Below are 14,023 nucleotides of genomic sequence, written 5' to 3'. Positions count from 1 at the left end.
ATACAGCACTTTTAGAGACTGCTGTTGTCAAAAAATGGACCATCTGACATAAATAACATAACAGCACATGAATAATGTTCATACAGAAGATACAAAGTAACATTGTTACTTTTGCAATCTACTCAGTCTCATTCATCTGCAGTTCAAAGGGATGAGCTTCAATCTGAATATGATATCAGTTAAAGCAACCTAACAAGTAAACAAGTTTAAATCATTGTTTTTCTTTTTAACCCCATATTAACCCTTAATGTACTCCCAATCAGCGCTCATTAAATATTTTCCCATCTCCCCTGCTGATTAATCTTTGATTCAGATTTTATTAACCACCTAAAATGTAGACTTTTCTTCCATTTTTGTTTTGTTCATTAATTTAAAAAAAAAAAAAAAAAAAAGTTCAAAAATAAAAAAAGCCTTTATTATATTTGTAAATAACTTTGCAATGTTTTGTACCAGAATCATAATTTTACTGTCATGAGACGAATCTTGGAACAAAATTTATGTGTATAGATTGCATAAAAAATAAAATATTTTTGCAAGACAGTGCTACCAAAAGAAAGCCTTGATTGTTCTATAATAATATGTGTATTACTTTATCTTAAGTAGTGAAAAATATATTGCTGAATGAATAAGCCCATAGAAGAAATTTGAAAATTGCTCTGCTCCATAGGAGGTGTACAGGTGTGAGAGCTGCTGAGGTGTTTCATGAACATAGTCTGGGCACTTGTGCAGTTGAAATATTATATGGGATTGCAGTTTGTTTAAATAACATCATATGTGTCTGATAAACTCCTTATCACTGTAAATCTACAGCGGGCTAATAGAGTTTGATTGATTTCAAAGGAAGCTCTGATCACAGACTATAAAGTGCCTAGATCCCATAGGATTCCTGAGATCACATTTATTAGGGATTGCAGGGCAGCACTCTTGACAGTCAGCCAAGACTTGTGTAGGATCATCGCTTTGCTCGGCAGTTGTGTCTGAAATCCAGAGGGAGTCTGTGACAAGCGCTTCAGCCTGGGCCCTAGAGACTGGCACTAAAGCATTAGCCTGTGGAACAAATGTCATTGTGCTGATGGATTAGATTATCCACCGCACAGTGACAGTTTCAGACAATAATAATCACTCCACTTACAGATTAAAGCCAAGTTATAAAAACTGATCATTGGAAGAAAGCAGAACTGTTGCATATTATGTTGATTCTTTCACTTTTCCTTATTTTACAGCATTCTGAAAGCTATGAAGTCTGCCTCTGCCAGCTGTGATCTTGCAGTGGTTAGTAATTTTCAGTAAATGTCACACGTGTGTATTTACAGGCTAACAGAGTTAGTAGACTTTTTTTTTTTTAAATGTGATTTTATGAATTACAGGAATCCTCCAAGGTAGAGACTAGCCTACCAATCAAAAAAGAAGTATATTACCCATCGCAGAGTTACCTATTAGGAAAAGAAGGGTTGCCAAGCTGTGGTAAGTAATCAAGTTATGTCATGGTTGTGAGTAGCTCACACATACATATGAATTTGTCATGTATAAATGATGCAAACCTAACTGCATGCTATCTCAGTGCACACCTGCTGTCAACTTAAGCAGAGTAGTTAGATATTCTGTGGGTCAGACAGATACTTCAGACATTACAGCTAAAGATCCACTAGAGATAATCCACCAAAACTTTAATTTGAAAGACATTGTAGTTAACGTTTGAGTAGAAAATGTCCTCTCTACAAAATGAATGTTCACTTAGCTCAGATTGTAGGTGTCATCTACTAGTGTATCTCAAGTACTATATCGCTAACGCTGGTGAACCCTGGCGGTCAATTTGCTTAAGAAACCAAGAATGTTTTTTTAGCTTTTTGAATAAAGTAAAGCCGTGTTCACTTCAATCATCCTATCATATGCAAGGCAAAAATCTTGTTTTCTTTATTCATTTGCACATGATTGGGAATTCAAAGTGAACATATCTTCACTATGGGGTCTATTCACGAAGCTGCGGAAGGATCTAGCCGTAGCTTCGGCCAATCCTTCGGCTAGCTCCAGCCCCAGGACCCCTTCGGTTCACTAGAACCGAAGGGGTGCTGTACGGGCTATTCACTATAGCCCGTACAGCTCCAGAATGTGGCCGAGCGGCTCAGTAGAGCGGAACGCATATGCCTCGGCTCGGCTGAGCCGCGCTGAAAGACGAAGCTGGCCGAGCGGCCGGCCGACAGCCTGCTTCTGACAGCTGGGCGGAGCCAGCTTACGACTGGCTCCGGCCACTTGCGCTTAGGGAGTCTGCTGGGGCTGCTGACATCATATCCAAGTAGACTTTTGTCTACACAAGGGAGGCTTCTATAGGTAAATAACATACCTAAAATACATTAAATGCACATATACACTGAGTGGCCAGATTATTATGACTACCCCATCAGTAATTCGTTGGGCCACGAGATGACACCACTAGCTGACTTCGTTGGGCCGCCTCGTGACTCCACGAGATGTTGAAAGGTGGTGCAAGGAATCGGACACTGCACTGTTGCCCTTCTGTTGTCTTGTACCAGTCTTGCCACTCTCAGTTCTGCCATAACATTGACTAGTCGCTGACGGCCACAATTCGCACGTTCAGACCCAGATTTTCGGCTGATAGCCCAATCTTTAAACACTTTAACAATGAGCCCCTCTTGAACATTTAATGAATTCTGCTGTTTTGCTGATACTCGCTCCATGGCTCGCGCCAACAATCATCCCACGTTCAAAAGCTGTTAAATCGCATTGTTTACCCGTATCTTCAGAAAAAAAATCACTTCTACTGTCGTGGTAAACAACCTGCTTCACTATTTATAATTGTCTGGCCCTCTAGCAACTTCAGCGCGAAATTATAGCTAATTTGCCTACAGACATCAGGTGGTCATAATAAACTGACCACTCAGTGTAATCTTATAGGAAGATTATTGTCAAAATGAATGATCTGGCAACAGGGTTAGATATACTTGTCTTGATTGTTCTAAAGGTGCCCATACACTGCACGATTCTCGTACGAGAATTGCGGGAAATCCCGCGATCGTACGAGAATCGTGCAGTGTATGGAAGGCGTGCGACCGTTTCTACTGTACGGTTGCATGTCTTCCGTCGAACCAGCAGGCTAGAAAACCCGCCGGGAATCGTACGATTCTCGGCGAGTTAGTGGCCTGTTGGTTCGACAACTGCCAAACGGGCCGGTGTGCGCACGCGCACACAGCCCGTTTGCAGTCATCGTAAGCCCGCCCCTCATTGCAGTCATCGTAAGCCCGCCCCTCAGGGGGGCGGGCTTGCGATGCTCGCAAGTACGATCTGCCTGTCCAAGATGGGCAGATCATACGTTTTTTGAAGTACTTTACAACCCTCGCAAGACAAAAGTCTTGTGAGGGTTGTAAAGTGTATAGACACCTTGAGTCTAATATGCCTAAGATCAACTAATCAGCAGAAAAGAGGGTAACAGATAGACCAGTAGAATAGTAGATGCTATTGTGCAATTACCATGTTGTAGGTCTTGGTTGTTGTACACAGACTATGTACAGAAATTTCTGTTGTTTTCATGATTAACTCTTAGTTCACCATTGAAACTCAATTGTTAGACTTTTTTATTTTCAGTCATTAGGATTCACAACCCATTCTAATAATGAGATCAGGCTGCCTCATGGTCAGGGCAAGCTGGATCTGCTAGTGTATAGCCAGGTGTGCTCAGCTGACCTGCAAAATGAGCTGACATTTGCAGAAACATTTCCGCCACTTTTCTTAGTGAGCAGTGTGCAGCTGAGAAAATAGATTGCAGATTAAGATAGATTTCTTCATAATTGCTGTACTTGAAATATGCTACTTAGTGACTGGAGTTAAGGCCTGCTTCTTAACCTGTAAATGACCAATTGGCTAATATATTTAATTTTTAAGTTCTATTTGTATTTTATAAGAATCTATAGTCTTGTGTTTTCTTTCTGTCATCGTTTCTAGAGGAAGATCATTCCCAAGATGCTACAAAAGATCCTGTACCAGCTGAAAGACCATACTCTGCATCCCCACTGAACAGAGATGGACATTCAACACCCAGCCCTGCTCAGTCTATGCTGGAAGCATCCTTATCAAGCAGAGCTCAAAGGACCTCTTGCCCATCCACTGGTTGCTCCAATAACGAACAATTAGCAGCAGATCCCATGCATAAAAATCAGGTTGCTTCACCATTACTCAAGACTGAAAACAACGCAGCACTTAGTTATCCATCTTCTTTTTATACAATAAGGGCCAGTGCACTCCCCAACAATCACCACTCAACTGGTAATCATGAGCCTAGCCCACTTAGTGATCACTCCGAAGGGACCAATTCCAGCTCGGTGGAAGATGAGCATCTAGATACATCTGAAATTGCTTTCCAGGTGAAGGAACAGCTGCTGAAACATAACATTGGACAGCGTGTATTTGGCCACTATGTTTTGGGGCTCTCTCAGGGCTCAGTAAGTGAGATTCTGGCCCGTCCCAAGCCTTGGCGAAAACTTACTGTAAAGGGGAAGGAGCCCTTCATTAAGATGAAGCAGTTTATTTCAGATGAGCAAAATGTCCTAGCACTCAGAACTATACAGGTGCGACAAAGAGGTAAGTGGATTAAGCACAGTATATGTGCACTGACACTACCTGCCAAAGCTGAATGCCAGAAGATATCCACAGTCATCTTTTAATGCACACAACACAGAATTGTATGGGGGTGATAATGCTCATGGGTGTAATTTCTTTTTTAAAGATGAGGAATTTTGAGAGAAATGTTGTTTTCACTTTGGTATAGAGTTCACAAGGGCTAGGACCTCAGTGTCAGATTTCATTGTATTTTGTCCCTAGTCAAAGATTTCCCCTTACTTCCTGTCCCTGTGTCCACACAAAAAGGTAGAAGAAATCTCTCCAACACAGACACCAATAAAAAAATATTTATTTGTGATCACTGTGAAATAAGAGTCCCCCGATGGGACTACAAACAGCAGTAAAATCTTGACAGAGGTTCCAATTCTTCTCCCCTTATAATCAATTATAAAATAAAGTTTGGGCTAAAAGTGATTTCTGCAGAAATGGTTAAAATGTTTTACGGTCAAATTCTGAATATGGATAGTCAGTGAGGTCATGCTAGTGTCCACGGTCTGCTAAAGTAGATTGCTTGGTGGGGATTGTTCTGCCCTAGACACTTACATATTACTGTTCGTATCTATGGCAGCATTATTCTAATCAGCGGTAGGGCTGTAAATCACAGAACAGCCTAGTCGTAACTAATAAATAGCTCCCCGGCTTTATAATAGAAAGACATCAGTTGCTTTGTATATGTAATATAAATCTTGTTATCCTTACCTCTTAAAGTGACATTAAACCCTCAGATTTTTTAACATAAACCAATACTGTAATGTGTGCCTTACTGTAATCCATGATTGTTTCCCTTCTCTTTGCTGCTCTTCCTTTTAAATCCTCATCTCTTCTCATGCTGGGGGAGAACTTCCCTTTGCAGCTGAGTGCCTCTTCCTGTAGTGCTGGCTCAGGTTGTGAACCTGCACACAGACACCATGTATCCATTCCAGAGACAAGGCAGTCTGCTGCAAAACAGAAGTTCTGCCCAGCATGAGAAGAGATACGGATTTAAAAGGAAGAGCAGCAAAGAGAAGGGAAACAACCATGGATTACAGTAAGGCACACATTACAGTATTGGTTTATGTTAAAAAATCTGAGGGTTTAATGTCACTTTAAGACATTCTCCACCCCACACACCTGTGTTTATGCTTTCGGCCTCATTGTTTTCTGTTCTATTACATTGTGTCATATATTTGTATAAAGCTTGATACAGAATCGATCAGCCAAGCGGTTACACATATAGGGGAAGTCAGTGTTTTGGTGTACAGTCAGCAATGCATTGAAACTGGTATCTTCGATTCAAGGTGACAAGCTTTTAAAAAATATGTTTGGGCAATTTTGAAAAAAAACAAATAAGTCTTTACATTGGTAGTACTGTGTTAATGGTGTCAATCCGGCCTTTTTTTTGTGGATGGAGCTGGATGGTTGCATTTGAAGAGTATACACATTTAAGAGTATAAGAAATAATAAAAGAATAACTTCTTTTGCATGGATACTAATGAGTGCACCTTCATATAGTCTAAGTAATATTATACATGACAAAAGGAAAATTTCCATTATCATGTTTGCAAACATTCATCTGAATTTGTCCATGGACAGAAACAGAACATGTTACATGATTATGGAGTACTTTATTGTGTGTGTGTGTGTGTGTGTGTGTGTGATACCAGGGGATTATGGGAAAGAATCAACTCATGATGGTTCGATAGATGTAGAGCAATTGTATAACTATTCACTGTATTAACTTTATGCTGTTGTTACGATTTAGGAAGCATCACACCTAGAATACGGACTCCAGAATCTGGCTCAGATGATGCTATCAAAAATATTCTAGAGCAAGCAAAAAAAGAGATTCAGTCTCAGAAAGGCGGTAAGTCTGCCAATAATGACAACTGTTTTCATTTTGACAGGGAACCTGCCAGTCTAGCAAAAATGAAACAGAACTTTTTGAAAAATAGAACACAGATAAACAGTAAATGTAAAAGTATATGTACCTTATCCCAGCACGCAACACTGATTGAGAGAAACTCACTGATTGGTTGCTGCACTGTACATACACTTACAATGTCACTCATTGCCACAATATAGCAGAGTCACACTCCACCCAGGGGGGTACAGTCAATGCCAGACACCTGGAATTAACCAGATAAATGCCACTATAATCCAGCCAGGCTGACTACAGCCCTGGCAATCACTAAATGTCTAGTAGCCACCTCACAAAAGGTTATGAGGGGCTACATATCATTCCAAATCTTTAATAATAAGATCATGGCAGGCTCATAGTTCTTGGTCCTTATTGGGAAATGCAAAGTAGATGTTCTCCTGCATGGTCATGGCTCTGTAGCTTTAAATGTCATATCATATAACAATGATTATCAGTAATGATTACTTATATGGACTAATGCTGGGGGAGGACAGTCCTCTTTCTGATTTCATCCAGTGCTTATATAGAGATTTACTACAGGTAGTCCAATAAAAGAGATGTAAACCATGCAATTTTGTGTATTTGTCACTCACATCTTCTTAGTATTCTGGAATGATGCTAAGGGACCCTGAATCTCTCACCAGTGTTAATTACAATGTTACACAGGTATACAGTACGTCTGGTTGGGTGCATTGCATTACAATACAATTTGTTTGGCTATTCATAGCAGAACTAAGAGTTTAGTGAATTTGCAAACTTTAAAAGCTTACTGAGCATGAGAGATGTCTTTTTTGAACCTGCATCAGGTGACCGTACAAAGTCACTTGTGGCAAGGCCACAACAAAAGCATTTGTTTTGTTTTCCAGACTGGGCCTTTGTGAACAATTCAGCAAATCGCAAACAAAGTACTTTCTCGTTTTTTCTGAAGTTGTACAAAAAAAGTGTTATGCTGCCACCTGCTGTATGTGTCTGCGGTCATGTTTTGTTTGGGTTTAAACAGGAAAAAGATAGATAGATAGATAGATAGATAGATAGATAGATAGATAGATAGATAGATAGATAGATAGATAAGATCATAAGTGTCAGTGAAAGCGCCTCTACAATTCTAACTAAATCAGGAATATTTTGCAAATAAAGGATATCTGAGAGCAGTTTTGGGATAGATGGGGTTTGGAGTATTATTACCTCTGATATTTTGGTTTATTCATTTCAGATCCCATATTAATAATTTTCTGTAGTCATTCTATGTCACATTTCCCTGTTGATTTAAATAGTAATAGCTTCTGCCACACAGCGATCACAAGCAGAGTAATCTGGTGATGGAAGTTTTGAGGAGGATCAAGTGAGGGGATTGCACCAGTTGAGCTCATCTGTAAATGTCAAAAAACGTACAAACCTTTTCCGTTTCAGTTCTGAATAACAATGGTTAACCATTAGTTGGTTTTGGGTTACAAGATGTGTTATATTTTTGTACATATAATTGTGCAGCCTACAGACTGCCAGGCAATGATTCAGTAACATAGACGTGTCAAGTAATAAATGTGCGCAGTTCATAACAGGTCATTTAATTGCTTCCCTGATACAAGTGGGATATGACATTAGTGAGGTTAGGCTTAATGGAAGCTGATTGCATTACTGTTAATGTAAACCAAAGTCATCATTCCCTTTAAATAATACTGAGGGCCGTTTCTGAGTTACAGCATCACATCTGTTAATAATTCCTGTTTCCACTCTGCAGCTTCCTATCATAAAATCATCAACTCATTAATAAGAACTGACACTTCTACTACCTCCTAATGGACGGGTCATTATTTATGAATAGGACTTAACTGTGTGCACATTTATGGAGGAGAAAATGAAATACTGCTTTCTGAGAATCTTATATGAAACTGAATAAGAAGCCTTATGAGAGCAAATTAAATGTAAAGAAAACGAGGCTCTTTCTCGTATACGCTAACAAATGCATAGCATTTTACCCAATATAAAATAGATCATAACTATATGACAGTTTTATGAGGTTTAGACAAGAAATCTTTAGCTTTCCATTGGGTAATCATACTAATCTTTCTTTTCTTTTTATGAAGGTGAAACAAAAGGTTCGAGTGTTCCCTTATCATCAACTTCCAGCGCTAATAACAGTTCGGAGGATGCAATAAAAAGTATCTTGGAGCAGGCTAGGCGTGAGATGCAGGCACAGCAGCAGGCACTGCTGGAAATCGAGTCAGGAAGTAGCCACAGGTCCATTCCCACACCGCCTATTGAGCGTCCAGTTCTCACTCCTACAACACACATAGCCCCTCATATCTACATTAAACAGGAGGAGAGCACTCTCCCTGCCAGCACAAGCTCCACACAAACTCCACTGAGTGTCCTGTCTCCAGCAGCTTTTGTACAAAACATCATCCGCAAAGTGAAGTCAGAGATAGGTGATGCTGGATCATACTTTGAACAGCACTGGGCATCTGAGAAGAACGTCCTGAGCCATCCGTATACCTCTGTGTCTCCCTCTTTATCTTCATCATCATCAAGTTACTCCAGTATAGTGAATGGGCGAGCTTGGAAGAGAGGAGATAATGGGGAGAATGTTAACAATGAGGAAGATATATCAGCTGGGGAAGAGGCGCACAAGATAATTGAAGTGAAAACAGAGGCTGGAAGCCTGGAAAATCAGAATATCAGTCAGCTTTCATACTACCCTACATACGTTCCAAGAAACCTCAAGCCCACGGTGCCCCCTCTGACCCCGGAGCAGTATGAGCTGTACATGTACCGGGAGGTAGACACGCTGGATCTCACAAGACAGGTTAAAGAAAAACTGGCCAAAAATGGCATCTGTCAGAGAATCTTTGGAGAAAAGGTATTTCTGTTCTGAGTAATAAAAAACAAACAAAAAAAAATCAGTCCAACCAAAAACTAATGTTTCAGCTCTGCGCACCTGCTGCAGCCAATATAAAGGGGTACCACTTTTATTTGTTTTTTAATATATTTATACTTAATAGCATTCAACAAGAGATGTGGGAATACAGCTGCTGCATGTGACTGTAAAGAGATTGGAGGGCAGAACTAGTAACAAATTCGGATGGGGGTTAATCTTTAGAGTCCCCATGGGATTTATAAATCCTGCAGGTTACTAACATCCCACGAGACTCCATCTGAGCTGGAATTTTGCTTTTGGGTGGACTGATCCTTTGAGCCATTTAAGTTTTCTTTGTATGGTGTGTTAGCCAGGGTTTTTTTGTCTCAGTAGAAGTGCTGGTGTTCTCCTGGGTGAGGTCACTATGGCAACACAGCGGCCATGTAGGTGTATTGGGTTGTCTAATGATGATGAGAGATCCTCTCTCCGTCTCCTCTAAAAGCATATCACATCCGGGTCGAGAAAAGGGGTAGAGCTGAATGGGACTGTCATCAGACAACCCCTTTAGCCACTCTCAGTGCACAGGGCTATGCCTAGAGGTGCTGTTGCAGCGTACCAGCGTGATCAAGCACAAAAAAACCCTGATGTTGCATGCTTTAGAATTTCTTATGCCTGGTTCTCAGTGTCTGCTTGTTGCTGTATTTGTACATATACAGTTCAAGAATAAATAGTACATGTGAAAAATGTGAAATATTCCAAAGCATTGGTTCACTTTCATAATATGTAAAAAAAATGTTCAGAGAGGACTAAAGCTGACATATCTTAGCTGACATTTTGTATTGCAAATCTGTGCTTTGAAACATAGGGGTCTATTCACGAAGCAGCCCGAAGGATCTAGCCGTAGCTTCGGCCGATCCTTCGGCTAGCTTCGGCCCCCGGACCCCTTCGGTTCAGTAGAACCGAAGGGCTGCTGTACAGGCTATTCACTATAGCCCGTACAGCTCCCGAACTTAGCCGAGCGGCTCAGTTGAGCCGAACGCATATGCATCGGCTCGGCTGAACCGCGCTGAAAGCCGAAGCTGGCCGGCCGACAGCCTGCTTCTGCCCAGGAGAGAAACACTGCTTTTTTTTTTCTTATTCTAAAACGGAGCGATGTCAGAATAGAAAAAAATAAATAAATTTGTTTTTTTTTGAAGACAGCAGAACCGCCGGCCAATAAAAATAGAAACCGCCTGTCATTGCTAGCTTCGCACAATCGTTTTCTATTCATTTTTTTTTTACTTTTAACGAGCCGAATGCCGTTCAGCGGCATTCGGTTATTCACTCACTGCTGTTCGGCATCTATAAGAATAGACCGAAATAACAGTGAGTAGCCTGCCGGAGGTTCGGCTTAGCTGATCCAGATGTTGGATCGGCTGAGTGGAACTCCTCCTGCGCTTCGGGTCGGCCGAACATGCTCAGCATGTTTGGCGAGACCCAAAGCCACGTGAAGCCACCCGATGTACGGCTGATTTCAGCCGATATACGGCTGAAATCAGCCATACCAGCCTGAAGTGAATAGCCGAACAGCGTTCGGCTCACTTCGCTTTAGGTCGGTCATTCACTCGGCTGCCTACGGCAGCTTAGTGAATAGACCCCATAGTGTCTTTCTTAGTGAATAGACCCCATAGTGTCTTTCTTGTTAATTGGAAACGCACGGCCCACAATGGTCTAAATATAGAGGATGTGGTGCTCATTTGTGTCTAGATGCTAAAACAAAGTTATACTCACCTGATCCTTGGAGCCGCCTTGGTCTTAGACTGGTCCCTGGAGCCTCTTCTTCCCCTCTGCTGTGGTCTAAGAATCATTGAGCCATTACGTTCTATGCAGTATAGGACACAAGGACGCCAAGAGACATACCATCGCTGCAGCAAATGAGCAGGTAGATTTTTTTTTAGCACCTAGACACAAACGAGCACTTAACCCTTGCATTGCGGGTTAAAAGTTCTGCTTTAACTATATGCAACAGTATCTTGCTAAAAATTTCACATGTGCAGTTGACCTGCTTCTGGCTTCCAACTAAACTCCTTCCAAGCTGCATCAACCTTCTCTCCCATTGACTTGTATGGAGAAAGAAAAGTAATAAAAAACTGTTGCATTTTTGTTTATAGTGTATTTCCACTTTGCAGTCAAATTTTAGAATCCCCCACTATACGTTTGTTATGTGTTCCCATTCACACAGCATAATGAAAAATAGTTGTTTTTGTTGTTGTTTCATTGGCGCAGGATTATACACCAGACTCAATGTGCCTGCTTCTATTGCCTTGAATAGATAGCCGCTTGCAGATAGAGGGACAGGCTGAGGAACAGTTTTTTCAAAGAGTGCAATAACATACAATGCCTTGATGTAGTTAACCCTTTTTCAGTACAGACAGTCCTGCACAACTAGATTACAACTAATAATGCAGGTGTGTCAAAAGTCAAAACACTACAGACATGGTTCATTATGGCAAAAACAACTGCCTAGCCCCAGGGCTGATGCAAGGATTTTTGCCTACACAGGCAAAGGTGCATTTTTCAGCCCCCCCGGCACCCTCAGGCCTATGCAGCCTCATGGTAGCGCTAGCCTTGCATAGACATCCAATAAAGCAGCACTCCAAAACCAATAGGAGATCGGTGATATCCATGTAACAGGTCAAACCAATTATTTCGGAAGCATTTCGAAAACAGGAAGACCCATCAGCTACTTGTGCCCTATATGTGAAGCCACCAGCAATGACACCCCAAATAGTTTACTGTGGAGCACTCCAATACAAAGACAGCCCAAAGTCCACCACTCTAGAAAGCATAACGAAGATGTCCATGTTACAGCTCACACTGAATATATCTAGCATTTGGGAAAAGAATGACCATCATCTACTGAAGCCCTATATGTATAGCCACAGGTATTGACACCCCAGGTCCATTGCCATGGAGCGCCCCAATACAAGGACACCCCCCTATAGATCTTCACTAAAGAAAGCACAACAGCAGATAACAAGTGACCTTACACTGATGTTTAACTGCTTCAGGACCAGCTAATGTAGATAAACGACAGCACTCTTAAGCAGTTTACCAAGATCACGACTGCTGCAGCTATTTAAAAACAGCTGGAAATGGCTGTTTCATATACAAGCGATCACGTGGCTACACAGCCAACGAATCACTTGTACGGTGCTACCGAGTGTGCCCGCCCCCGCTCCACTGTCCCTTTTGGTTTGGAGGGAGATCAACACACTCCTAGCTGCTAATCTCTCCTCTGACCACTGGACCCAGAAGTTTTGTGTATTACATCACTGGCGTCACTTTGTAATTTCACATTCACATTCACTTTTCATGTTTTTCTGCTTGCAATTTCGTCAACTGTAGAATCGACCAAACACATTTTATATACAATATACAGTATATCAAAAATCTTGTGTCCCGATTAATCCTGCGATATACATTGTGGTTGCTGATAGGTTGATGGTGGCAAAAATTCTGTGTAATAAAATGTTAGGAGGCCTTACACTGACCGCAGATGTAAAGGAGGTATATACACTGCCCACCAATGTAACAGAAGTATATACACTGCCCGTCAATGTAACAGAAGTATATACACTGACCAACAATTTAACGGAGATATTCACACTGACCAGCAATGTAATAGAGGTATTCACACTGACCAGCAATGTAACAGAGGTATTCACACTGATGGTCAATGTAACAAAGGTATTCACACTGACCAGAAATGTAACGGAGGTATTCACACTGATCAGAAATGTAACAGAGGTATTCACACTGACTGCCAATGTAACGGAGGTATTCTCACTAACCACAAATGTAACGGAGGCATTCTCACTGACCGCCACTGTAACGGAGGTATTCACACTGAGCAGAAATAATATAGAGGTATTCTTGCTGACCACAAATGTAACAGAGGTATTCACACTGACCAGCAATGTAACGGAGGTATTCACACTGAGTCCAACCTACAGAGATACGGAGAAAAAAAAATTTGCTTTAGTCTGAATTTGATTTGCACTATACATGCTCATTAACACTTGTTATGACGTTGCAGTGAGGCAGACTGTATCGTGAGCCTGAATGTGATAAAATATTTAGATGAACAGCGTAGCATTTTATAAGATCACAATAATAGACCTTATAATGTACAGAATGATTCTGTTGTTCACTAAGTAACAGAATGTCCTAAATAAAATACATTACTCCTCTAATGTATTCACACTGACCAGCAATATAACAGAGGTATTCACAATGACCACCAACATAACACAGGTATTCTCACTGACCACCAATATAAAGAAGGTATTCACACTGATTGCCAATGTAACAGAGGTATTCACACTGACCAGCAATATAACGAAGGTATTCTCACTGACCGCCAATGTAACGGAGGTATTCTCAATGACCACCAATATAACAATATATTTATAACAATACATACCCCTCCACCACTATTTTTCTAAATAATAATATATGTACATACATATACTTAAACATACCTTTTCCCTGCAGTCTTCAGGCTGATCACATGCCCTTTTTCGTCCTTAGGGGCAATGGTGGGTGGTACTTCCTTCATTACATGTAGTGCCATGCACTCCAAGAATACTGCGAGCCTT

The 14,023-nt window shown here is 41.1% G+C and overlaps 1 protein-coding gene across 2 annotated transcripts in view; it reads left to right on the top strand.

Annotated features, from left to right (window-relative positions):
- Positions 1-14,023, top strand: part of CUX2 (cut like homeobox 2) — a 337,894-nt gene that overhangs the window by 312,244 nt on the left and 11,627 nt on the right. For both annotated transcript variants that reach the window (XM_018558332.1, XM_018558333.1), the window contains 5 exons: positions 1,224-1,272; positions 1,368-1,464; positions 3,958-4,593; positions 6,374-6,475; positions 8,614-9,386. In XM_018558332.1, coding sequence (XP_018413834.1) covers positions 1,224-1,272; positions 1,368-1,464; positions 3,958-4,593; positions 6,374-6,475; positions 8,614-9,386 — 1,657 coding nt within the window. The remainder of the gene's footprint in view (positions 1-1,223; positions 1,273-1,367; positions 1,465-3,957; positions 4,594-6,373; positions 6,476-8,613; positions 9,387-14,023) is intronic.

The sequence above is a fragment of the Nanorana parkeri genome, unplaced genomic scaffold (assembly GCF_000935625.1).
Source record: "Nanorana parkeri isolate BGI_ZX_2015 unplaced genomic scaffold, ASM93562v1 scaffold331, whole genome shotgun sequence".
NCBI classification, from domain to species: domain Eukaryota; kingdom Metazoa; phylum Chordata; class Amphibia; order Anura; family Dicroglossidae; genus Nanorana; species Nanorana parkeri.
The sequence above is the reverse complement of the archived record's forward strand: the minus strand, read 5'-3'. Positions and strand labels throughout refer to the sequence as shown.